The 26,650-nt window shown below is 43.4% G+C and overlaps 1 protein-coding gene across 2 annotated transcripts in view; it reads left to right on the top strand.

Moving 5' to 3' along the window:
* The window catches only part of ryr2a (ryanodine receptor 2a (cardiac)), a 355,011-nt gene extending 335,264 nt beyond the window's left edge, over positions 1–19,747 (top strand). For both annotated transcript variants that reach the window (XM_061705277.1, XM_061705276.1), the window contains 5 exons: positions 4,748–4,904; positions 5,572–5,636; positions 5,727–5,827; positions 14,554–14,605; positions 18,755–19,747. In XM_061705277.1, the coding sequence (XP_061561261.1) occupies positions 4,748–4,904; positions 5,572–5,636; positions 5,727–5,827; positions 14,554–14,605; positions 18,755–18,850 (471 nt within the window). In that variant the 3' untranslated portion in view covers positions 18,851–19,747. The remainder of the gene's footprint in view (positions 1–4,747; positions 4,905–5,571; positions 5,637–5,726; positions 5,828–14,553; positions 14,606–18,754) is intronic.
* Positions 19,748–26,650: the final 6,903 nt, after the last annotated feature.

The raw sequence follows: 26,650 nt of genomic DNA, 5'->3' as shown, positions 1-26,650 counted from the left end.
AGAAAATCAAAATGTCATCCAAATAAACAAAAACATAAACATTCAGCATGTCACGCAGGACATCATTGACGAGGTTCTGGAAAACAGCTGGAGCGTTAGTAAGCCCAAAAGGCATTACAAAATATTCATAATGTCCTGTTGGTGTGTTAAATGCTGTTTTCCATTCATCCCCCTCCCTTATTCTGACTAGATGATATGCATTTCTTAAGTCCAGTTTGGTGAAAACCTTGGCTCCCTCCAGGAACTCAAAGGCGGTGGAGATGAGAGGAAGAGGGTACCTGTTTTTTACAGTGATATCGTTGAGACCCCGGTAATCGATACAGGGTCGCAGGGTCTTGTCTTTCTTGTCCACAAAGAAAAATCCTGCTCCCGCAGGGGATGAAGATGGGCGAATGAGGCCGGCTGCCAGTGATTCCTCCACGTACTCCTTCATGGCCTTGTGTTCCGGCCCTGAAAGAGAGAACAACCTGCCTCGTGGGGGTGTGGTTCCAGGCAGCAAGTCAATAGCACAGTCATAAGGTCTGTGGGGTGGAAGGGATTTGGCCTTGGACTTGGAAAAAACGTCTTTAATATCCTGGTAACAGGTGGGCACTTGAGATAAATCAGGATCCCCAGATGGGGTCTGTGGATTGTCCTTAGAAACATGACCCTGAACATCACATGGCGGCTTGAAACAGTTCCGGGCGCAATTGCTGCCCCATGACATAACCTGCCCAGAGGACCAGTCAATGTGGGGGTTATGTAATCTCAACCATGGGTTCCCTAAGATAAGGTCCTGATTCATGGCGTCAAAAACATGAAAACTAATGCGTTCCGAGTGAGAATCGGGAAATGTCAATGTGAGTGTTTGAGTGCGGTGAGTGATTTTGCCCATAAAACTGCCGTCTGCAGCATAGGTGTTGCGGTGGCGTTTTATTTCAAAGGTTCTAAGGTGCATACGTTTAACGAGGATGGAGTTGAGTAAGTTTGCGTCAGAACCAGAGTCAATTAATACAGGTGTATGAATTTCTTGATCAGGAGAGCATAGTGTCACTTTAGGAAGAACCCGTGTAGGGTCTTCCTTCATCAAATTCAGACTCACCTCTCCCGTGCCCTTGCTACCGGCACCGGCAACTTTGACGTGACAGTTGCTCACGGAATGACCCAACTGACCGCAGTAGAAGCACCGCCCTTCCCTCAGCCGGCGTTGACGTTCCTCAGGGGAGAGACGGAACCTGCCCAGTTGCATGGGTTCTTCCGTGGGGACGTTAGCCAGTGGGCTGAGACCGGAACCAGGGGATCTGCCTTGGTTTGGCTGGTCACCGAGGCTTGTCCTCAAAGTGCGCGGTGACGCAGCCTTCCGCCGATCTCCATCCAGCTCGCGATCCAAAAGCCTCCTGTCGATTTTTACGGCGAGAGCGATGAGAGTGTCCAAGTCGGTCGGCAGGTCTAGCGGCACTAAATGATCCTTGACGGCGGGGGATAGTCCTTGAAAAAAGGCATCGAGTAGCGCCCGATTATTCCAATGACTCTAATGCGAAACTCAATCGCGTAATCTGACACCCTGCGCATGCCTTGTCGTAAGGTGACAAGGGAGCGAGCTGCCTCACGATCAGGAGTGGAAAATTGAAAAATTTGCTCCATAGTCTTTACGAAAAAAGCCCATGAATGACACGTGGCGGAATTGCGGCTCCATTCAGCAGTAGCCCACGCCTCCGCACGACCAGTCAGGTGGGAAATGACGAAAGCGATCTTTGCCCGCTCGGTGGGGAAGGCAGCTGCCTGGAGCTCAAAGTGGAGTTCGCACTGCGTGATGAACGGCTTAATGTTCCCAGAATTTCCCGAGAACCTCTCCGGTCGAGAGAGCTGTGGGCAGACAGCAGCGGAGGTGGCAGGTGGCTGCATGTTGACTGTTTCACATGGAAATACCGTGGCGGTATTGGGTGTGGTGCCAACTGGTTCCTTGTCTTGGATAATTTTCATAAGAAGTTCAAACTGTGAGGCCACCTGTCTCATCATATTGTCCTGATGCCTTGACAGTCCCTCTAGATGAAGGTGGAGGGCAGCAAGCTGCTCATCCTGGTTCGAGAGGCGTTGACCCTGCGCTTGAAGGGCTTTGCGCACCGGGTCTGAGTCTGCTGGGTCCATGTTATGGCCAGTTCGTTCTGTCATGAACGGAACAGAGGCTAGGACCCAAAAATGCAAGACTCCAAAACAAATGGACAGTTTCCAAAAAGAGAGGTTTAATAGACGGGCATAGGTCGGTACACGGGCAGGCAATCCAAGAAGGGCAACAGTATCCAAGAACATGAGGCAAAGAGGCAAGGTCGATAATCGGAACAGGGTCAAAGTCTTACTGTGAGTCTGTGACAAGGAATGCTGGAACGTGACGACAAGGTACAACGAACTGGCAACGAGAGGGAATGAGACACGAGGTTAAATACAATAGGTAATTTGGGTGAACGAGGCACAGGTGGTGAAGATGCTCACAGGAGCAGGTGTGTGAGAAACGAGAGAGGAAGACAAAACCTGGCACACACGCACACACACACACACACACACACACACACACACACACGACAGATCTGGGCATGTATCTGTGATGAGATGTAGCAAACAAAAAGTATGCCTTGTTGTGTAAGCGTGCAGCCAGTAATTTCTATTAGCAGTTTAGAACCAGTGTAGAATAGTTTATCACAGCACTGTGTTCAACAGGCTACAACTAGTAATATTTCCACTTTTGTGATCACAACAAAATAATGTTTTCCCCTCCCGTCTTAGTAAGAGGTCATCGGTTTTTTCATTTCTATTGCTGATGCACAAGATTCAAACAAGGCTTCTTTACTTATAAATTACTCCAATGAAATATATAAACACATACATCATTGCCGCATATGGATAAGGTGAGCTCTTCAACCCTCTACATAGTCTGAACATACTTGGCACTGCCACGCAACGCAAGCGCTCAGTGGCATGATTGTTCTTGCATCGAAAGTATTTCGAAGCATGATGCCAAGAGTGACGAAACAGAAAAAACTCTGTAAGCGACTCAACACTGTTCTTCTGACCAACACAGTTGGCTCTCCATCTGCAGCGTGAGATTAAATTGGGCTGTGATAGAGATGCCTTCCGACCTGGTCTTCACGCCACACTGTGCCATCTTTAGCCTTCTCAGTTGGCCCGGTGTGTAATCTCCAGTCGATCTCTCTTTTCTGGTGGCGGTGAAGTCTCCTCATCTGTAGGGTGATCATAATTTTTAGAAGTGAGTAATGAAATATGATGTGAGCTATAAAAACCTCAACCAAGGTTAGACGTCTACGCAAAGATATCATTTGAATTATAATTCCAAAACATCAAGTATGCTTCCTCTGTATTGATTGAGCATTGTTTTCATATTTTCCTAAAACACAAGTGCCATAATCAACAAATTAAAATAGGATGTTTAGGAAAATCTTACCAGAAGAAATTTCTGAGTCTGAACTCATCTGAAGGGCAATGTCTTGTCCATTGGAGTCGCAAGGGTTGACTTGGTTCAGGATCAAAATCCAAAGCCTGCTCAGTGCTGTAAACTTTCTGCATCTTCGTTTCCTAGTTGACTGAGTAATGTGTCGTGAGCGAGCTATTTGTCCATCTCGGGTCTATTGTTCAGTCGTCGTTCACCCTTCCTCTGTACCACACCCAGTAGGCCTGCTTTTACATTTTCCATCTATTTATTAATACATTTTCTTATTTTGTGGTTTTCACCAGGATTTTCTGTTTATTTATATAGCACACTATCAATGTCCACAGTCGCACAAAGTGCTACATGGTTAAAAAAAAAAACAACAAAAAAACTTATGTATATGTAACATACACATACCATTCATATACACATGAAAGTAGTGCTATCAAATAAAATATAAAAACCGTACTGCCCCTGCTGCATGAGTAAGAAAACCCTGGGTTTTTTAGTGTTAAAAGTCCAAGATATGGCCCTTTTAAATACACAAGGTCCAATTATCTTTGTTTTATGTTTTAGTTTGTTTTAGTTTGCGAGTAAACCTAATCTGGAAGTGGCATTAAACAGCTTGAATCCTTTGTGAAGAATTGTTCACTATTTGCCCAAGCGCTGCTTTTGTGAAGTGAGTTGACCTGAGACCAGTTCCACCATACAGTACACATATCTCAAGTTTGAGCTCGCTACTCAAAGCAAAAAACTGGCCAAATGACGGTTCGTATCTAAAAAAAACATAAGACGGGTCACTCATAGCTCAAGACACCACTGAATTTACAGGTTAACCTAATTTGACCTTTCTCTAAACTTTTGAATGAACATGTCCAACTGTTCAATGGTCTCGTACATTTTTGCAAAACCGGCTGTTTTGGTTTCATCGGACCATAACAAAATCTCCCCAACATGTAGTTAAAATTTGTTTTGGTCTGAATAAACCAAGGTTGAACCTTTTGGGCATAACGGCAAAAGCTATGTTTGGCGCAAACACAACACCACTCATAACCAGAAGAACTACATACCTACACTGAAGAATGGTGGTGGCAGCATTATACTTTGGGGCTGTTTTCCTCAACTGGAACTGGGGCTTTAGTCACGTAGTTTAACTCCAGAAAATTCTCATCATATCATGGTTTAGATAATCCTATCACGAAAAGTTGTTTTAATCAACTGTATGAATTGTTGCATTATTATAATTTAATAGAGGTCCACCTTTTAAATCCAGCAAGTTACATTCACTGTCTCCCGCTCTTTCCCATATCCTTTTTTTTCTACCAGTGCTACATGTTCCACATGTATGTTGGTGTGCGAGCAGGGGGAGGCATCGGTGACCAGATTGAGGACCCAGCAGGAGACGAATATGAGATGTATCGCATCATATTTGACATCACCTTTTTTTTCTTTGTCATTGTAATCCTTCTGGCAATCATCCAAGGTGAACCATGCAGCCTAATCGCAAACACTTTTGCACAAGTACAGCATCTCGGTGAGGGCATTCCCTAATGTGTAACTATATTCTTCAGGATCAATTTTTGACCAATTGCCTTCGCCAATTCAATTCACTTCATCACTTGAACAGCGTCACTCAAAACACACGTCTTTTCCCGGCACACAATTTTCCCAAACCGCAATTGCGGCCTATGTGTGCCTCATGGCACTGAGAGCTCAAACTAACTAACAAACTACATCTAAGGTCAGTTTTAAGTGAATTCAATTGAAGTTCACATATGGCTAAACCCCCAAAATACAGAACAGTACATATAGGATACATGCTGGCAAACATTTGTGACTGAATAAACATAGAAATCCCAAGAGGGCCCAAGAACCAGGCAGTGGAGAGTCTTTCGAGACTTGTTGCAGCAGCCTGATACTAGAGCTACAGATATCCAGGCTGAAAGGCACAAAAGCACAAACCAGTTCCTCTGCATTTTTTTTGGGGGGGGGGGTACATTTCAGATATACAGTATATAATATAAAGCAAAATCCTGTCAACTATTGGAAAGGCTGAAAACATATTCACTTTAGCTAACAAAACAAAATGAAAGTTCCACTGGCTGAAACCAGTGTTGAAATTTCATTATCTGTCTTCTGAAAAATCCTAGGTTTAATCATTGACGCTTTTGGAGAACTGCGGGATCAACAAGAACAAGTGAAAGAAGACATGGAGGTAAACAGCAAAAACAAACCATAATCAAAACAAAGTCTAGGAATGCCAAATTAGCATACAACAGTTATTTAACTTTTTATTCTCTTTCAGACAAAATGTTTTATCTGTGGAATAGGCAATGACTACTTTGATACAGTGCCACATGGCTTTGAGACACACACTCTACAGGAGCACAACTTGTCCAATTACCTGTAAGTACATCTGCGATCACCCCTCGCCCGGGAGTGCCCGATCTCGTCCGTCCTAGAGATCACAGAAACCGCAATTGCGGCCTATGTGTGCCTCATGGCACTGAGAGCTCGAACTAACTAATAAACTACATCTAAGGTCAGTTTGAATTATTTGTGAGAGAGAGATTTTTTGAAAATCAAAAACTTATTTTTCCTTGCTCTGAGATAAAAATGCTGAGACACCTATTTATGTTTAGAAAACGAGGGCGATATATACATAAAGCTAATTTTCATAAAATTTAGCAATTTTTTTTATGCCCCCTTGGTTGTTACAGTATATGAGTAAATGTCTCCTATGCTGAAACAGCCATGCTTTGTATTATTTTCACAAAGTTTTTGATGATTGAAAAAAATTGGGCATATATAGTGAAAGCAATCATTGACAGAGCAAATGGTGGTGGCCCATTGGAATACACTTCTTTTTATAACGGGAAAGACAAAAGTCCATAACAGTAAGGACTAAAACCTTCATAAAAATCACGTGAGTTGCACAATTACTTGTGGCACTTCAAACTCCGCGAATACAAGTGAATAAATGATCTTAACTACTCATTAAACCCATTACACTCTTGTCTTTATACAGTCATAATAAAGGTTAAGACATGCATTAGTTCCAAAACTTTCGCAAATTCATATGCAGGTTAGTAATACGATACCATTGTATCCCCTCCTGGAGCCGTTACCTTATCGTGGTGGAGGGATTTGTGTGTCCCAATGAAGCTAAGTTGTCTGGGGCTTCATGCCCCTGGTAGGGCCACCCATGGCAAACAGGTCTGAGGTGATGGAACAAACAAAGTATGCTCAAAGACCCCTTATGAAGAGTACAAATGTTGGATCTTGTTTTCCCTTGCCCCGATGTGGGTCACTGGGGCTCCCCTCTGGAGCCATGGCTGGAGATGGGGCTCGAAGGCGAGCGCCTGGTGGCCGGGCCTGTACCCATGGGGCTCGTCCGGGCACAGCTCGAAAGGGTAACGTGGGTCCCTCTTCCAATAGGCTCACCACTGGTGGGAGGGGCCATAGGGGTCGGGTGCAGTGTGAGCCGGGCGATGGGCAAAGGCAGGGACCTTGGCGAGCCAATCCTGGCTACAGAAGCTGGCTCTAGGGACGTGGAATGTCACCTCTCTGGCAGGGAAGGAGCCTGAGGTGGTGTGTGAGGTCGAGAAGTTCCGACTAGATATAGTCGGCTCGCCTCCACACACGGCTTGGGCTCTGGTACCAGTCCTCTTGAGAGGGTTGGACTCTCTTCAACTCTGGAATTGCCCAAGGTGGCACAGGCACCAAGGAGGTGTGGGTATACTTATTGCCCCCCCGGGTCGGTGCCTGAACATTGTGGTTCACTTCAGTGGACAAGAGGGTAGCCTCCCTCTGCCTTCAGGTGGGGGGGGCGGGTTCTGACTGTTGTTTGTGCCTATGCACCAAACAGCAGTTCAGAGTACCCAACCTCTTTGGAGTCCTTGGAGGGGGTGCTGGAGAGCGCTCCCACTGGGCACTCCATCGTTCTGCTGGGGGACTTCAATGCTCATGTTCCGTGCCTTCCTTGCTGAGGCGGCTGACCGGAGCTGTGGCCATATGGTGGTCGGTGCATGTTGTGACGGCAATCCCCGAACCCATTGGTGGACACCACCGGTAAGGGATGCCGTCAAGCTGAAGAACGCCAAGCTTTTTGGACCATGGAACTCCTGAGGCAGCTGATGACTACAGGCTGGCCAAACAGAATGCAGCTCGGGTGGTCACTGAGACAAAAACTTGCGTGGGAGGAGTAAGAAACAGTGCACCATCAACACTGTATATCGTGGGGATGGGGCACTGCTGACGTCGACTCGGGACGTTGTGAGTCGGTGGGGAGAATACTTTGAAGATCTCCTCAATTCCACCGACATGCCTTCCCATGGGCGGCACGGTGGCCGACTGGTTAGAGCGTCAGCCTCACAGTTCTGAGGACCCGGGTTCAATCCCTGGTCTCGCCTGTGTGGAGTTTGCATGTTCTCCCCGTGCCTGCGTGGGTTTTCTCCGGGCACTCCGGTTTCCTCCCACATCCCAAAAACATGCATTAATTGGAGACTCTAAATTGCCCGTAGGTGTGAATGTGAGTGCGAATGGTTGTTTGTTTGTATGTGCCCTCCGATTGGCTGGCAACCAGTTCAGGGTGTACCCCGCCTCCTGCCCGATGACAGCTGGGATAGGCTCCAGCACGCCCGCGACCCTAGTGAGGAGAAGCGGCTCAGAAAATGGATGGATGGATGGATGCCTTCCCATGAGGAAGCAGAGTCTGGGATCTCTGAGGCGGGCTCTCCTATCTCTGGGGTTGAGGTCACCGAGGTGGTTAAAAAGCTCCTCGGTGGCATGGCCTCAGGGGTGGATGAGATTCGCCCGGAGTTTCTAAAGGATCTCGGTGTTGTGGGGCTGGTTGACACGCCTCTGCAACATCGCGTGGACCTCGAGCACAGTGCCTCTGGATTGGCAGACTGGGGTGGTGGTCCCCCTTTTTAAGAAGGGGGACCGGAGGGTGTGTTGCAACTACAGGGGGATCACACTCCGCAGCCTCCCTGGTAAGGTCTATTAGGGTTGCTGGAGAGGAGGGTCCATCGGGAAGTCGAATCTCGGATTCAGGAGGAGCAGTGTGGTTTTTGTCCTGGCGTGGAACAGTGGAGCAGCTCTACACCCTCGACAGGGTCCTTGAGGGTGCATGAGAGTTCACCCAACCATTCTATGTGTGTTTTGTGGACTTGGAGAAGGCGTTTGACCGTGTCCCTCGAGGAGTCGTGTGGGGGGTGCTTTGGGAGTCTGGGGTACCAAACCCCCTGATACGGCCTGTTCGGTTGCTGTACAACCAGTGTCAGAGTTTGGTCCGCATTGCTGGCAGTAAGTCGGCCTCGTTTCCGGTGAGGGTTGGACTCCGCTAAGGCTGCCCTTTGTCACCGATTCTATTCAATTCTTTTATGGACAGACTTTGTAGGCTCAACCGAGGCGTGGAGGGGGTCCGGCTTGGTGGCCTCAGTTTTGTATCTCTGTTTTTTGCAGATTATGTCGTTCTGTTGGCTTCATCAAGCCATGATCTTCAACTCTCAATGGAGCGCTTCGCAGCCGAGTGTGAAGCAGCTAGGATAACACCTCCAAATCTGAGACCATGGTCCTCAGTCGGAAAAGGGTGGCATGCCCTCTCCAGGTCGGGGATGAGATCCTGCCCCAAGTGGAGGAGTTCAAGTATCTTGGGGTCTTCTTCACGAGTGAGGGAAGAATGGAACGGGAGATCGACAGGCGGATCGGTGCAGCGTCTGCAGTGATGCAGACTTTGTATCGGTCCATTGTGGTAAAGAAGGAGCTAAGCCGAAAGGTGAAGCTCTCAATTTAACGGTGTCAGATTCCGCTTATCCGCAGGACTAATCGGGAGAAATGTCCTCCGTTTAAAGGGTTAATAGCCCCTGTTATATAGCAGGAGCTTTCCAAGCCGGTATAGAGATGAATTCGCCTAGGTGTGCTAACTGCCTTTAGTTTTACGGAGCCAATCCGGTCTGCTCTCACTTATCACCCCTTGATGAGTAACCGCACCGAGTAAAAGGACAATAATGTGTGCGCTCCGTTTTTACAGCAGCTCCATCTCTTATGAATCGTTTGCACTTGCGGCCTTTGTATCCGCCCGTTGTGGTGAAAAAGGAGCTAAACTGAAAGGCGAAGCTCTCAATTTACTGGTCGATCTACGTTCCTACCCTCACCTATGGTCCCGGATACAATGGCCGAAATAAGTTTCCTCCGCAGGTTGTCTGGGCTCTCCCTGAGCGATAGGGTGAGAAGCTCGGTCATCCGGGAGGGGCTCAGAGGAGAGCCGCTACTCCTCCGCTTCAAAAAGAGCCAGATGAGGTGGCCCTTGCATCTGATTAGGATGCCTCCTGGACGGGCATGTCCCACCGGGAGGAGACCCCGGGGACGATCCAGGACAGGACACGCTGGAGAGACTATGTCTCACGGCTTGCCTGGGAACGCCTCAGCATCCCCCCAGAAGAGCTGGCTGAAGTGGCAGGGGAGAGGAAAGTCTGGGCGTCCCTGCTAAAGCTACTGCCCCCGACCTCGGATAAGTGGAAGAAAATGGATGGATGGATACCATTTTACCTCTATATTCTAAGCAACAAATAAAGTGAGTGAAAAGTATAGAATTAGTCAAGAAAGAGGATAAGCCTGCTTCTTCAGAATACCACACCAGGGTGAACCTCATCTCTCACCAAATGTCAGCTGGTGTAAGCGCCATCACACCCCAGACTCTAATGAGTGCTAGAGGTATAGGTATAGAATATTGAAGGCTGGATGTTAATAAAACATTTTTAAAAACAGTATATTTAAGAAGACAAAGATTTTCCTGTATACACTGAAGCCTTCTGAAATCTTCACCTGACACAGTATAAAAACAACAATTTTTGCACACTATAGACATGTTTTTTGTGGATGTAGATTAAATCTTGGTATCATGTTAAGATATTTTAATATGACTGCTTATAATTTTGATAAAGGACCTACAGTGTTGCTTCCAGATGGCCTTTATTTCTCTCTTTATGTATTTTTTGCTCAAGAAAATGAGACTGACAGCCGTTTTCAATAATAGCAGTCCATTTTAGAACAATCGGTAAATAAGAAATTGCCCTGCAAACACCCTTTTTCATTGCTAAAATCGATTCGCTGCCATTTCTTGGTGTGATGTCAGCGACAGAACTGGAGACCAAATTTGCTACTTAGCCATTGTGGACAAAGGAATGTACTGTACTTTAAAGTGGCAGTATTTATTCAAATTTCATATATCGTAACTGTCGGGTAAAGTCACCCCATCTCTTAAAAAGGCCAACTTTTCAGAAAAAAAAAAGAGCCATCTTGTTTGAGTTTCCAAACACTGCTTTGTTCTAGTTGCTATTATACCTTATATTGCTATCATATAACATTGCACATTCAGATCAACACAACAGCACCCCAAAAGTATGTTCAATCGCAAATTCAATATGCTAAAAAAAAAACATTGCTAATTTATTACGATGTCATACAGTATTAATATCATACAAACGCAGTGCCGGGTACCAGCTGTCCTCTCGTTGCAAGTTTCGCTCACGCCAAGCGATCATATGCCGTTGTACACTCACACCAACACAACAGAACCACAACACTATGTTTAATCGCTATAATATGCAATATATATATATGAATTACAGTGCTCAGTGATTAAAAATGGTACAGTGCCAGTCAGCCATGGCCATCAAAGTCAAAGTCACACAACACCACCACTAGGGGTGGGGAAAAATATCGATTCATCACTGCATTGCAATACTTCTCCCCACAATACAGTATCGAGTCAGCAAATCTTCTGAATCAATTCACCTCCTGGCCAGTGTGGGGCGTGTTTTGGCAAATCTTTTTCTGAAAAATCTTTGCAAAGAGAGGAAAAGGTACAAGTCGTCACGTGTTGCTACCCCTTACTGAAGTGCAAGCAAAGAAACACCTTTGTTATATAAAAGTGAGAGAGACAGAGAAGAAAAGGAAAGGAAACAATTATCTTTGTCCAGCTGCACTCGAACCTATCATTATCGGAATGGTACATGCAGAGACTGAAAAAAACAGGTAGTCGTCACAACATGGCCAGGACACACATAAGTACTGTGCTGACTAAGAGCTATGGAACAATAATACATGTGGAGGTTGTGTAAAACTAATAGAAGTAATATTTGGTATAAATGAAAGCTCCCCCCTTTTGATAATATAACACAATCTACTATTAATCACATATAAAAGGAACCGAATATGACTAAAATAGCATGGAGCAATCAAAACGATATAACAGTATAACGTCTTTACAAAAACAACTTAGAAATTCACATCTTAGGTCTAAGAAAATCCTTCATAAGCAGGTTTGTAAGTCAGTCATGCAATGAAGTGAGACTGAGAAATATGAGTCATTGAGATGAAAGGTCGGGAAAATGCCGGTCAGTAGCGGGTGACGTTGTCAGTGGGTCATCAGAGGTCACCGGTGAATAGTGGACAAATTCAGTGGCAATCATGTGAGAGACTAAAGTTTTCACCAAAGGGACCAGACTGCCCACTGTTAAAACGTTATCTTTGCTGACTGTATGCCAGTACGCAAGTAAGAATTTTAGTAAGGCCCTGCGTGCCTTTTCAACCATAGACGTCTTGTACTTTGTGTAATTTGTAATATACAGTATATATTGCATGTGGGAAACCGCCACATCATACCCTGTTGACCTAATGACAAATATGCACAACTTCGTCTATATTGCTTCATATGTAAACCCAAATAAGTGAATGTTCCATAAAGAGTTAAATATTACAGACAAATGTTTGTAGAACGATCATCATATGTACTACTATGATAATGCCAATATTGGTGCTGTGTTTGCAGTCTGTTGAATTGGCTCTAAGTGAATCTATAAATTCAGATTTTGTGGCAATCAATTATGTGTCGAACATAATAATAATGCGATGTGTGATGCTGCCATGCACAAAAATAAAATGTTTATTTTAAAAATGTTAAAATTGTACTATATTTAACTTTGAATGCACACTGATAAGTATCCCAACCTAATAAATTAATTCAATCATTATAATTATTTTGTCTGAACGTTGAGTTGCACTATTCTAAGATTTCTAACAAGCTCCCCCCCCCCTCCCCTCAATGGAATCTATCTTGTTATCAGTAGGCTACTCCCGTTCAGGTCTCTGGCCTCATTCTCACTACTCTTGCTCTACAATATCGTTACACTAGTTAATCACCAATTCTCCCCAAAAAAAGAAAAAAAAAAAAAAAACATTTTCCAACAACTTATTTTCCCCCTGCAATGACTGCTCACAACTCATTACATGAGTAATAACACGCATACAGATACATACAGTATCCACAGCGAACAACACATCTTCCTGTAATCAATCAAACAACGCACTTTCCTCAAACACTTTCCAGCATGTATCGCTCAAACACCACAAACATACATAAACACTGCAACACACCAGTAATCAGTAGACCGTAAACAGTCCATTTTTCGTTCATATGTTGAACACGTCTTGTCAGTCAGATAGTCTTATCTCTTCAGTCTCAAATACCTTTAGAGCTTTTTCGTCATTTTAATTGCTGTAAAGCGCTAGGTGTTACATTTTTTATGTATAAAAGGTGCTATATAAATAAATTTGCCTTCATTTGACAGCATTTTTAAAACAAACATTATTTCAAACAAAACTGTTAACACTGTGAGTACAAACAAATCGTGGTTTTGAACTCAGTGTTGCAAATTGTGCCTTTTCACAAAAGTGATATTCTCACCCTTTACAGAAAATAGTTAACATTTTTCTTTTCACAGTTGTGTTCATCATCAGCTCTTAGTCAGAACAGTACTTATGTGTGTCCTGGCCATGTTGTGTAAAACTAATAGAAGTAATATGTGGTATATATGAAACATACATTTTCCAAATCAGGCGCTTTGCATGTGATTCGTGTTGTATGGACGGAACCCGCACTCGATCAAAAAAAAAAATAATAATAATTTTTTTTTTAACTTACTCCATAGGAACAAATAAGTTATTATTATGCACATTGTTTATCTTAATGACCATTTTCAAAAGAAATGAACATTAAGTTTACATGCACTTTACCTTTTCAGTGTTTATATACAGGTGTCATGTTTTTTTTACCTTTGGACTCCATGTGCAGAAATAAGTTATGTGCAGATTTTTTATGTTCAGATGTTTTATTGCTTAGAAAATGTGACATATGTTTACATGGCATCAAAATTAAATATTTCAAAATTGTTGAAATGTACTCTTAATTGTTTTTGTATTCCCGCTTCTTAATGAATTGATATCGGAGCATTTAAATCAATATTGAATTGAATTGCAACCTAAAAAAAAACGATATCAAATGGAATCATGAGGGTCCTAACAATGCCCAGCCCGAGCCACCACCGTACAAAAAGCCTTTAAAGCAAACGCATGTGTTACGTCATCCATCCAAACTCTTTTTCAAAGGTCTTACAGCCATTAGTGATTAAATAAATAAAACAATGAGCTGACTAAACTGTTTTATAGGCGGAAATAAATCTGCAGCACTTACCTCATGCAGACTACTTTCCTTCTCCAACAAAGCATTCCACCGATCAATTTTTAACAAAACAAGCCTACGGAAATCTATCTAACCTTATCCAACCTTTCAATATTCACGATGATAACACCCCAGAACACGTACTAGTTGAATAAATAAATGTGCTCCCCTTTGTCCCTGACGTCAGCAGGCTCACGTATGATTTCGACCTATTTACGGACAGCCAAAATCTGGCTGAAAATCAATTTTGTCATCAGAAAAGAAGCCTAAAATTATTACTGAATCTATTTTGGAAGATTTTTTTCTGCAGACATTCTAATTATAACTAAATATGCCATATACTGTATACACAAGTAGTAGCTTATTAATGTAATACAATTTACTGCTTTATAGAGACATTACATTCACATTGAACACAATTGACTTAGCATTGGGTGGACCTCGACAACCGTTCCAGTTTTTCCATGTGGCCCCTTCAGAAATTTAATCGCCCACCTGAGTTAGCCCATTTGCCTCATAGTTCTAAGGTACTCCCATATTCCAAAAACATGGATGGATGGATGATGGATTTCTGTAATGGCATGTGTGATGTCTTTTTTTGTTGCAGATTCTTTGTGATGTATCTTATCAACAAAGATGAAACAGAGCACACAGGCCAGGTAAACCATCTTACCATTCATATCATTCTTATTATTAGTAGTAAAGTATAAATAACTTTACCGGTGACGCGTGTTCATATTTTAAATATGTATGGAAACACGGTGGAAGACTGGTTAGCACGTCTGCCCCACAGTTCACAGGTCATGGATTTGAATCCAGGCTCCAGCCTGCCTCTGTGGAGTTTGCATGTTCTCCCCGTGCTTGCGTGGGTTTTCTCCGGGTACTCCGGTTTCCTCCCACATTCTAAAAACTTACATGATAGGTTAATTTGTGACTTTACAATGTTCTTAGGTGTGAATTTGAGTGTGAATGATTGTCTATATTTGTCTGTGTGCCATGCGATTGGCTTTAGTAAACAGATTGCAGTTATATAGCGCTTTATCTACTAAGGAGGGTTAAGTAAACTACTACAGTGGGGTAAAATGTGAACCCAAACACACACACACACACACACACACAAAACACAAACAATTTTTATGTTTTCTTATTTTATTGAAAATAACATAAACATTCCCAGGACAGAGATAAAAAAGTAAGTGAACCCTTGGATTTAATAACTGGTTGACCCTCCTTTGGCAGCAATAACCTCAACCAAAGGTTTCCTATAGGCGCACAATGATCAGGATGAATTTTGGACCATTCCTCTTTACAAAACTGTTGCAGTTCAGCAAAATTCCTGAGATGTCTGGTGTGAGTAGTTCTCTTGAGGTCATGTCACAGTATCTCGTTTGGGTTGAAGTCACGACTTTATACAGCGGCTGTAATAAGTATTTGACATTTCACAATTTTTCTCATTAAATATATTTCCAAAGGTGCTATTGACATTAAAATTTCACCAGATGTTGGGGACAACCCAAGTAATCCATAGATACAAAGAAGTGGAACAAATAAGATCAGAAATTAAGTTGTGCATAATAATGTGAAATTACACAGGGAAAAAGTATTGAACACACCAACTGATATTTATTTAATACTTTGTACAAAAGCCTTTGTTTGCAATGAGAGGTTCAAGACGATGGGGAAACTTGTCGCATGCATTGCTCTGGTGTGAGTTTGGCCCATTCCTCCACACAATCAGTTTTCAAATATTGAAGGTTCCGTTGGGTTCTTTTATGGACCTTGAGTTTCAGTTCTTTCCATAGATTTTTGATTGGATTCAAGTCAGGTGATAGGCTGGGCCATTCTAGCAGCTTTATTTTTTTACTTTGAAACCAATTGAGATTTTCCTTGGCCGAATGTTTTGGATCATTGTTCTGCTGAAATGTCCACCCTCATTTCATTTTCATCAGCCTCGTAGATGGCAGCAGATTTTTGTCCGGAATCTCTCGGTACATTTGCCCATTCATCCTTCCTTCAATAATGTAATGTTTACCCGTACCATTTGCTGAAAATCAACCCCACACCATCATGTTCCCAGCTCCGAACCACACTGTTGGTATGGTGTTTTTAGGGTGATTTGCAGTGCCATTTCTCCTCCAAACGTAGTGTGCATTATGGCATCCAAACAGTTCAATTTTGCTTTCATCCTACCAGACTATATACTCCCACTATTTAACTCGCTTGTCCAAATGTTGTTCAGCAAACTTTAAACGGGCTTTGACATGCTTTTTTTTGTTCGGAGTGCATTACTCACTGTTTTCCTTGTGACAGCACTCCTCACTGTTTTCCTTGTGACAACAGTACCTGCTAATTCCAGGTATTTTTGAAGCTCTCCACAGGTGGTCCTTGGCTCCTGGACAACTCTTCTGATTATTCTTCGCACTCCTCTGTCAGTAATCTTGCGAGGAGCACCTGATCGAGGCAAATTTATGGTGGTATGATTGGCTTTCCACTTACGTTTTATGGCCCCAACCGTGCTCACTGGAACATTCAGAAGCTTCGATATGCGCCTGTAACCAATGCCATCGTTATGTTTTGCAACAATTACTTTGCGATGGTCGTGAGACAGCTCTTTGTTCTTACCCATCATGAGATGTGTCTTGACTCACACCTTGGCAATGAGACCTTTTTATAGGCCATCAATTAGGACTGAACCAGCTGATATTCACTTGCACTGACAAGGGGCTGGATTGCTGTTTGATTAGTTGATAGATTTTAGGTGTTCTCTTGGCTTGGCTTTTCGCACCTCCCTTTCGTCATGTGTTCAATACTTTTTCCCTGTTTCATTTTACATTATTACACACAACTTAATTTCTCATCTAATTTGTTCTACTTTATTTGTATGTATGGATTACTTGGATTGTTCCCAACATTTGGTGAACATTTCATATCAATAGCACCTTTGGAAATATATTTAGTGACCAAAATAGTGACGTGTTAAATACTTACTTCAGCCGCTGTATATAAACTGGAGAAAGTTCAGCACTGTTGCGTCTCTTCCAAGGAGGGGCTGTAGTGTAAAGATGACTGCAAGACCACAGCGCAGAATGCTCAATGATGTAAAAAAAAGAACCCCCCCCAAAGTGGCAGCTGAAGACTCACAGAAATCCCTGGCACATGCCAACATCTCTGTTGACAAATCTACCATACGTAAAACATTATACAAAAATGCGGTTCATGGGAGAAGACCGAAGTAGCCATGGCTGTCTAAAAAAAAAAGATTGCTGTGTGTTTGAAGTTTGCTAAAGAGCTCTGAGGTGTTCCACAGCTTTAATGGCAAAATATTCTGTGAACAGAGGAAACCAAAGTTAAATTGTTCAGGAGAAACACACAACACCGTGTGTGGAGGGACAATGGCACAGCACACCAACATAAAAACATTATCCCAACTGTGAAACATGGTAGAGGGAGCCTCATGGTATGGCTGTGCTTTGGCACCTCAGGCCCTGAACAGCTTGCTATCATCAATGGAAAAATGAATTCACACATTTATTATGATATTTCGCAGAAGCACTTGAGGCCATCTGTACAATAGTTGAAGCTGAAAAGAGGATGGGTGTTGCAACACGACAATGATTCAAAAACAGAGGCAAATCAACAACAGAATAGCTTCAGAAGAAGACAATACGTGTTCTGGAGTAGCGCAGACAAAGTCCCGACCTGAAACCGAGTGAGATGCTGTGGCATGACCTCATGAGAATTATTCACACCAGACATCTCGGGAATCTTGCTGAACTGCAACAGTTTTGTAAAGATGAATAGTCCAAAATTCTTAATGATCGTTGTGCATGCCTGATCTGCAACTACAGGAAACATTTGGGTGAGGTTATTGCTCCCAAAGGAGGGTCAACCAGTTTTTAAATCAAAGGGTCCACTTACTTTTTCCTCTCTGTCCTGAGAATGTTAATGTTATGCTCTATAAAAACATGAAAACTTATTAGTTTTAGCAGACTCTGTTTATCCTTGTGATTTAGATGAAGAGCAGACTACTTAATGACAAATTTAGGCAGAAATTTGATGACTAATTTATGCAGAAATTAAAAAACATTCAAAGGGTTCATATACGTTTTCCTCACACTGTACTTAACTCAAATAAAGTACATTCAACATTGTAATAAATAAATAAACAAACAAAGCAAAGATGATTTGCTTGAAAATCCCTTTCCAAAAAAAATAATTTGTGTAGAAAATTGCCTGACAGTGCAAAATATAGTCTAACTAAATTGCATAACTCTTGAGCTCTCAAGGTTTTGGGATACCGCCAGCTCTTTGTGGCTGGTCTGCGTATATTATAGGTTTACAATGTGGTTGACCGTGACTATGCAATTCTAAATTGGAGTCGTTTTAGAAAACAACTGGTGTATTGTCATGATGGTTCACATCTTGATGGTTTTATTTTAAGGCCAGTGTGCTCATTTCTGCAGGCGAAGTACTAAAATCTTAGTCATTGTCCAAATAATTGTGAACATCACCTAAAAACCGTTCTGTGTGTCACTCACACACTTTTTGTGAAGAATGTGGCATTCAGCAATGTGTGTTCTTAAGAATACATTCTACACGTTTACATACATTAAAATGTCTCGTGATTTGTTTATTGCCCTTACTGTGAGGTTTTACAGTTGTAAAATGTACATATAGGATTTAGAATACTGTACCATTATACTGTAGCTATATCATTATAAAAAACCTTACGAACACCTGTCTCATAACAAATTTAAGCCATTTCATTTTGGTCAATCAGCCACTTCCTTTTCCTGTCTCTCTTAAAGGAATCTTATGTATGGAAGATGTACCAGGAGCGTTGCTGGGAGTTCTTCCCAGCTGGCGATTGTTTCCGGAAACAGTATGAAGATCAACTCAACTGATCTGTCTATGGTGATCTGTCCCCTGTGGTGGTTCCTAAGCCCTGTACGCTGCATACTTACTTGAGTAGCATGTGTTAGCAAACCACCCAACACCACTCCCCATCGCTCTCCCCTCACAAGACACCAAGGAGCCACATCTCTAAAACCAGACTGACTTTCATCCAACATCTTCCTCATTCAGCAGGTCAACTTGCTTACTCTGCCCCAGACTGCAGCACACTCATTTTGGAATATTTTGTGTACATGGAAATGATCTGATTATATACTGTAAAATCAGACTGCTGGCATGTGACAGCTGTCTTCGACTCAGATGAGTCTTTCTTTTCTTCTATTTGACATAACAGTAACAAGCATTAAAAAAAAAGAAAAGAAAAGGGAGCAGAGTGTGGACAGAGGAGTGTGACTTCTTGTGTCTACAACACACACTTGATGGTGGTACAGGTAGTGGACACTGCAACAACACTGAAACTTCCTGCAATATATCTTTAACGATCTGCTTTTGTTACCACTGTCAAAAATGTGACCCTCATTGAATTTTGCTTGCCATGCAGTGGGAAGACAATGTGCCTGAAGCTGAATCATTTTCCAATGTTTAACAATTGAGAATATTTTCATGGTTTGAATTCAAGTGGAGCTTCCAGATGTTATCACTGTGTTTACAATCTGCACTTGCCAATATTGTGCATGTGTGATGAACACTGTAAAATTACCTGCGACATGAACAAGTTCCAGTTTTATTCAAGTTAAGTTGAATAATGAAAAATAGATTAAAAGTCTCTTTAATTTGCTTCTTTTTAAGGCTACATCAATAAATACATAAATACATAAAGATGTAAAATTTTAATCAAGGATTAACATCCTGAAATTTTGAATTATTTGATTATTAGGATGACGTTACAGTGAACGACTGGTTAGCACATCTGCCTCACAGTTCTGAGGACCCAGGTTCAAATCCGGCCTCCCCTGTGTGGATTTTGCATGTTCTCCCCGTACCTGCGTGGGTTTTCTCCGGGTACTCCGGTTTCCTCACATCCCAAAAACATGCATGGTAGATTAACTGAAGACTCTAAATTGCCCGTAGTTGTGAATGTGAGTGCGAATGGTTGTTAGTTTATACAGTATGTGCCCTGTGATTGGCTGGGGACCAGTTCAGGGTGTACACCGCCTCTCGCCCAGAGTCAGCTGGGATAGGCCGCAGCACGCCCGCGACCATAGTGAGGATAAGCGATACGGAAGATGAATGAATGATTATTAGGATCTGGCTCCTCTAGAGTTGCTGGGCTGGAAAACCTTTGACTGACAATGGATCACAGCAATATATTTTCATCACGTGTATTTGAACACTACTTTAATAAATGCCATCATCTAGAACAAATGTTTGTTTCACCACCAAGCTCCAGTAATGTAAAATAGACTGCATGCATTTGTCTTCTGTTGTGTGGCGTGTCAAAAATAGAAAGTACAGCCATGCGAAGCAATATTGACAGTGGGCAGGAAAACAGGTTTTAGTCAAATAAAATTATAATTAATTTAGGAGAAAAGAATAAGCCGGAAGTGATGCTTACGTTACTTCCAGTTTACTGTAATTTTAAGTTTAATTGTTCAAATCAAACTAATATGGCACTTTTTATAGGTATAACATTTTGGAAAATGAGGAGAAAACTTTTTTTTATCAGTCCCGTAATCTGAAGGTTGCTACACTTTATGAAATTTGGAGTTCCAGATGACAGAGGTTTACTTAAACTTTAGGTTGATCTCCGACCGCAGGCTCAACATACATCTACCGGATGCTTGGCCGGTATGAGTCTTTGAACAGGTGGGTTTGATGGAAAAAGGAGGTGGGAAAAAAAAGAAAAAACAGAACTTCGAGTGCGTGGCGGCCGGAGGAACCCTTGGGTGGCGCTGGTCGCCAGGCACTCAGAGCAGACCGTAAGTTGCTCACACACACGAAAGTGTAGCTCGGGCCGCTGGCAGGGTACCCTGCGGCGGGGGACGGTCAGGTACATCCTCGCCACCTCGTGGTGAGAGGTGGGACTCCTTGGCTGAGCCAGGTTCTTCAGCTAGGTGACCAAGCGAACGAGTTCCAGGACAAGGGGCTCCAGTCTTTTATACCCAGCAAAGAGTGGGAGTTGGCCCCCTGGGACCAAAAGGGTGATAGACCACGCCTCTTAGTATTTATTTTCCTCTTACAATTATTTGTGGTTTTAACCCGGTGGGAATAAAATATTAATTATTGAATCTAAGATAAGGAAACCGGTTCCCATCTTTGCAATTTCATGCACATACCCTGTTTAATCACTGTAATCAGTATTTCGATTTGATGTAGTTGTTGAGAGCATTTAGTAATTGCGATGTGGCATTTGTGTCTTTGATGACTGGAAGCCCAGGTTTCTCGGGTAACTGTTAATTTATTTAAAGTCCGGGTGAGAAGTCAGGTTTCATGTGTCTCTACTTTTTTGATGAGATTCTTCAGACTGGTTGGTAATACATTTAGCGTCCGGGTGAGACAAATTAGGCATTCTTGTGGCTATCTGGCACAGCGGGGCGTCATGGAAGAGTACAGAACAGTCAGAGATTGGGGGTTGGTGGGTGCCATTTGTTCCGTCAGGGCATACTCGCGACATCACTAATTCGAGTTGTTCTTCCAATTGAGCCACAGAATTCCCTCCATTTCATTTTCTTCGCTTCTTTGATTACTTTCCGTACCTGTGCCTGTGATTCTTTTTTATACTCTTAACAGTTTCTCAAAGTTATGCGTTCTTTTTAAAGATTTATAGGCCTTATTTATTTATTTCACTACATTATTACATTCTTCTGACCACCATGGCACTGCTTTTCTTTTCATTCTTCATTTACCTATTGGTATTGCTGTTTTGGCTGCTTTTATTATCATCTCCCTAAAATTCTTATCAATTACTTCAATACCTCCTTTAACATTTATATACCCGCTTTCCTTTTCACACAAATACTTAAACTGATCGAATTTTGCCTTATTCAAAACCCATTTAACCTCTCTCTCATCACCCTTTGTTGTACCAGCCGCTGTATGTATGCAACATCGTATTGGTCTGTAATCGCTACCAACAGTCGTGTCCTCCATTACTACGAACTAAAACATTCCTGCCAGACCTCCTGACACCAATGTCAAATCCAGCGCTGAAGTATTACCTTTGTGAATATTTATTCGGGTGCCTCTTCCAGCATTTAAACACACCAAGTGTCCCTCCTCCAACAATTCCTCTATCATCTCCCCATTTTTAACCAGTATTCTGTCCTCCCCATAATGTGCTATGTATATTAAAGTCAGCATTCCAGATAATGTAATCGTTCGACAGTCCCTGAATTTTCTTGTTCTCTTTTGTTAATATCTAAATTTTTGCATGGATATCAAAAAGACCTCCTCAATTCCACCGACACGCCTTTCCATGAGGAAGTAGTGGGTTCTCTGAGGCGGGCTCTCCTATCTCTGGAGTTGAAGTCACCGAGGTGGTTAAAAAGCTCCTCGGTGGCAAGGCCCCGGGGGTGGATGAGATTCGCCCGGAGTTCCGAAATTTTCTGGATGTTGTGGGCCTGTCCTGGATGACACACCTCTGCAACATTGCGTGGACATCGGCGACAGTGCCTCTGGAATGGCAGACTGGGGTGGGTGTGTTCCAACTACAGGGGGATCACACTCCTCAGCCTCCATGGTAAGGTCTATTCAGGGGTGCTGGAGAGGAGGGTCGGTCGGGAAGTCGAATCTCAGATTCAGGAGGAGCACTGTGGTTTTCATCCTGGACGTGGAACAGTGGACCAGCTCTACACCCTCAGTAGGGTCCTCGAGGGTGCGTGGGAGTTTGTGAGTATATGCGGGAGAGGGCATCAGGTTTGCTGTTGCGGGATCCAGGTCAGAAGGATAGGCTAAAATGTAATCTTCTTAGGAAGAGGGCCCAGCGAGCTTGTCGGGGGTAAAGGCGTTTGGCAGAACGGATATAGGAAAGGTTCTTGTGATCAGTCCAGATGATAAACGATACTTCAGTCCCCTCCAGCCAGTGCCTCCACTATTCCAATGTCCATACGATGGCTCACAGCTCTCGGCTGCCAACGTCGTAATTCCTCTCGGCAGGGGACAGGCGAGGGGAAAAAAAGGCACAGGGATGAAGTTTCTGGGACGTGGGGTCCCGCTGCGAGAGGAAGGACCTTGCCCCAGTGTCCGAGGCGTCAACTTCCACCACAAATTGGAGGGAGGGGTTGGGGTTGGATGGGTTGGATAGGATGGGAGCGCTGGTGAACAGGGTTTTGAGTTGGCTGATAGCTTGGGATGCTCCCGGGGTCCACTGAAATGGGGAACTGGTGGATGTGAGGCTGGTGTGGGTAAGTGGGACCTTGCTGTAGTTGCGGATGAAGCGGCGGTAGAAGTTGGCGAATCCGAGGAAACGGAGTTCTTTCCAGGTGGTGGGAATCGACCAGTCAACAATTGGTTGGATCTTGGCAGGGTCTGGTTGCAACTGTCCTTTGGCAATGATGTAGCCTAAAAAATGTACAGAAGAGAAGTGGAATTCGCATTTTTAGGGTTTGACATACAGCCGGTTTTCAAGGATGCGCTGGAGGACTTGGCGTACATGACTGTGGTGTTCTTCGGGGGAGCAAGAGAAAATAAGGATGTCATCCAAGTACACAAAACCAAACCGGTTTAACATGCCACGGAGAATGTCATTGATGAAGGATTGGAAGATTGCGGGGGCGTTGGTTAATCCGAACGGCATGACCAAGTATTCAAAGTGTCCGAGAGGGGTATTGCAAGCAGTTTTCCATTCATCCCCCTCTCGGATATGGATGAGGTGGTAGGCATTTCGTAGGTCCAATTTGGTGAATATCTGGGCGTCACACAGGGGTTCAAAAGAGAGGTCGATGAGGAGTAGTGGTGATTTATTTTTAACGGTCATGTCATTGAGTCTACGGTAATCTATGCAGGGGCGGACAGTGGTATCTTTTTTCTCAACAAAGAAGAAGCCAGCCCCTACTGGAGATGAGGAAGGTCGAATGAGTTTGGAAGGCAGAGAGTCACAGATATAGTCCTCCATTGCTTTTTTCTCAGGGCGGGAAAGGTTGAAGAACAGGCAGTGTGAATGGCAGTGAGGTCTCCATCCAATTATTCCGAAGCACGTCCAGTCTATGGCGGGGTTATGTTTTCTGAGCCAGCGAATTCCGAGGACTAATGGGGTCTCAGGGGAAGGGATAACAAAAAGAGAGATGTTCTGGCGGTGATTTCCAGAAATCAGCAAGGTGAATGGCACTGTTTGGTGGGTGACAGGTGAGATGACTCGGCCATCCAGGGCTGTGACTTTCTTGAGAGACGTGAGTGGTTGGAGAGGGAGTTGGAGTTTATGTGCTAATCCTTCATGTTTTGGTTATCGTCTGCACCGGAATCAATAAGAGCCATTATGGGTGTGTTGTGAGCAGAACCTAGAATGCAAGCAGGGACGGTCTTACGGGTGGAGAGCTAGAGGAAATGGTGCTTTGCCCCACCGCGGTGCTATCGGAACATGGCGAGCCTGGTCTTTTGGGTCGCAGGGGGCAAGTTGCAATGAAATAACCTGATTGACCGCAATAAATGCACAGCCGCTGGATGGCACGACGCTGACACTACCAGTGTGTATGGGTCCATCAGGTACAGTGGGGGGGGGGGGGGGGGGGGGGGGGGGGGGGGGGGGGGGGGGGGGCAGTCGGAGATGCAGAAGGCAGATGAGATGCTGACTGCGCGGTGCTCACTGTGGGCGTGATCTTACGCAGTTGGAACCCTCTCTCTCGTGCTCTCTCTCGCAGTCTGTTATCAAGGCAGATGGTGAGTGTGATGAGATCCTCGAGATTGGAGGGCTCGTCCCAGGCAGCGACTTCATCTTTGAGTTGCTCCGAAAGACCGTTAAGAAAAATTCCCCTCAGCTCTGTCATCCCATCCGCGTTCACGCTCAAGTATCCTGAATTCGATGGTGTTAGCAGCTACGGAACTTCCGCCCTGAGTGAGCATAAGAAGGAGACGGGTGGCTTCTCTGCCCTAAACGTGGTGATCGAATACTTTTTTAAGTTCAGTGGAAAACGAATCGAACGACTGGAGTACCGTGGAAGAGTTGTGCCATAACGCGGTGGACCATTTGGCTGCTTTGCCGCGGAGGAGGTTTGTGACAAATGCAACCTTGGATTGTTCGGTGGGATAACTGTACGGTTGAAGATTGAAAACTAGGGAGTAATTAATAAGGAACTGGCTACATACACCTAGGTCCCCGGAGTAGAGCTCGGGCGGAGGGACATGAGGTTCTTTGTATGGGAGGCGGGGTGGCTCAGAGGCTGCGGGCTCGGAAGGAGTACTTACGGGAAGAAGGTTGGATTGTATTTTTGAAGCTAGGAAGGAGACTTGTTGAGAGGGAGTGTGTGGATTCCATGATTTCTTGACGCGTTTCGTCGTGTCGTCCTATGTGGGCGCCTTCGAGGGTGAGTGCATGTTTTAGTGCCTCTGGGGCACTAAAAGTAAGAGTAGTTACTTTAGAATAATATGACTCAAGCAAAAGTAAAATATCGTCATCCAAATATTTATTTGAGTAAGAGGAAGAAAGTACTGAATGGAAAAAAATACTCAAGAGTAAGTTCTGAGTAACTTCAGATTTTTAATTTTGTATTTTAATCAGAGCATGAACATCAAATAAAATAATGATAAAAATAATATATGGGAATTGACATACACCTGCCACAATTAAAATTTTTAACTGCCCAAAAACCAACAACACATGCATCGGGCCCTACAGAAACATTATTTGCTTTATTGACTTAAATGACTTCATGAAGAAGCTGTTTGCTGACTTGACTAGATAGACTTAAGACAGGGCTAATGTTGCAATATCCACTGCCAAAACAATAGAAACATCTGCAAATTACTGCAAAGTGTTTTCTCAAGTTAGAATTGGTCTGAAATATTCAAGTTTGGCCAGTGACAAAACTACGCTGCATGTTAAAGCTGTGGCTTTTTTGCAGTCTGTAAAGTAAACACATTTGAGCGGCTGTTCCCCCCCCCCACAATGAGTCATTTTGATTGGCTGCGTGTGCGGTCATGTGACTGCCTTGTGTCGTCTGATTGGTGAATTGGAGTCAAATTACATTAGTGACCACGTTGGATTGGCGCAACGGGCACCCTATCCGGAAGTCGAAGATGGAGTCAAAAAAAACAGACACACACATGCAAGAATGGATGAATAAAAGTAGCGGACAACATGTCGATCATTCTAACGGAGTAAAAGTATCACTCCTTCTTCACATAAATACTCAAGTAAAAATAAAAAGTACGGTGCATTTAATGTACTCTGACAAGTACAGTTTATCCGAAATGTTACTTGAGTAAATGTAATGGAGTAAATGTAGCGCGTTACTACCCACCTCTGGCCAAGAGGGATAATAAGATAACTTTGCATTGTGCATAAATTTGCATCTGTAGAGGCCCATAAAGTAAAAACGGCCCATATGTAATAATTCTGCCCTTTTAAAAATATAATAGGCCCATAATGTAATAACTGGCCAATAACATAATAAAGGTCCTGGTCTTATAAAGGAATAATCTTTGGCCAATAACGTAATAACTTATTACATTATAGGCTGATTATTACGTTATTGGCCTGGTAAAAAAAAAAAATTATAATATATACACCGGAATAGATTTGCAAATGTAATAACTGAACCTATGACATACTATACATACATGCATACTCTCTCCATCTCTGTCGTGATCAGCCTCCCTCTCTCAATGTATTTGTATATTTTATCTCTATTAGTCAT

The sequence above is a fragment of the Phycodurus eques genome, chromosome 19 (assembly GCF_024500275.1).
Source record: "Phycodurus eques isolate BA_2022a chromosome 19, UOR_Pequ_1.1, whole genome shotgun sequence".
Taxonomy (NCBI): domain Eukaryota; kingdom Metazoa; phylum Chordata; class Actinopteri; order Syngnathiformes; family Syngnathidae; genus Phycodurus; species Phycodurus eques.
Note: the sequence above shows the minus strand (reverse complement) of the source record. Positions and strands in the feature narration are given on the sequence as shown.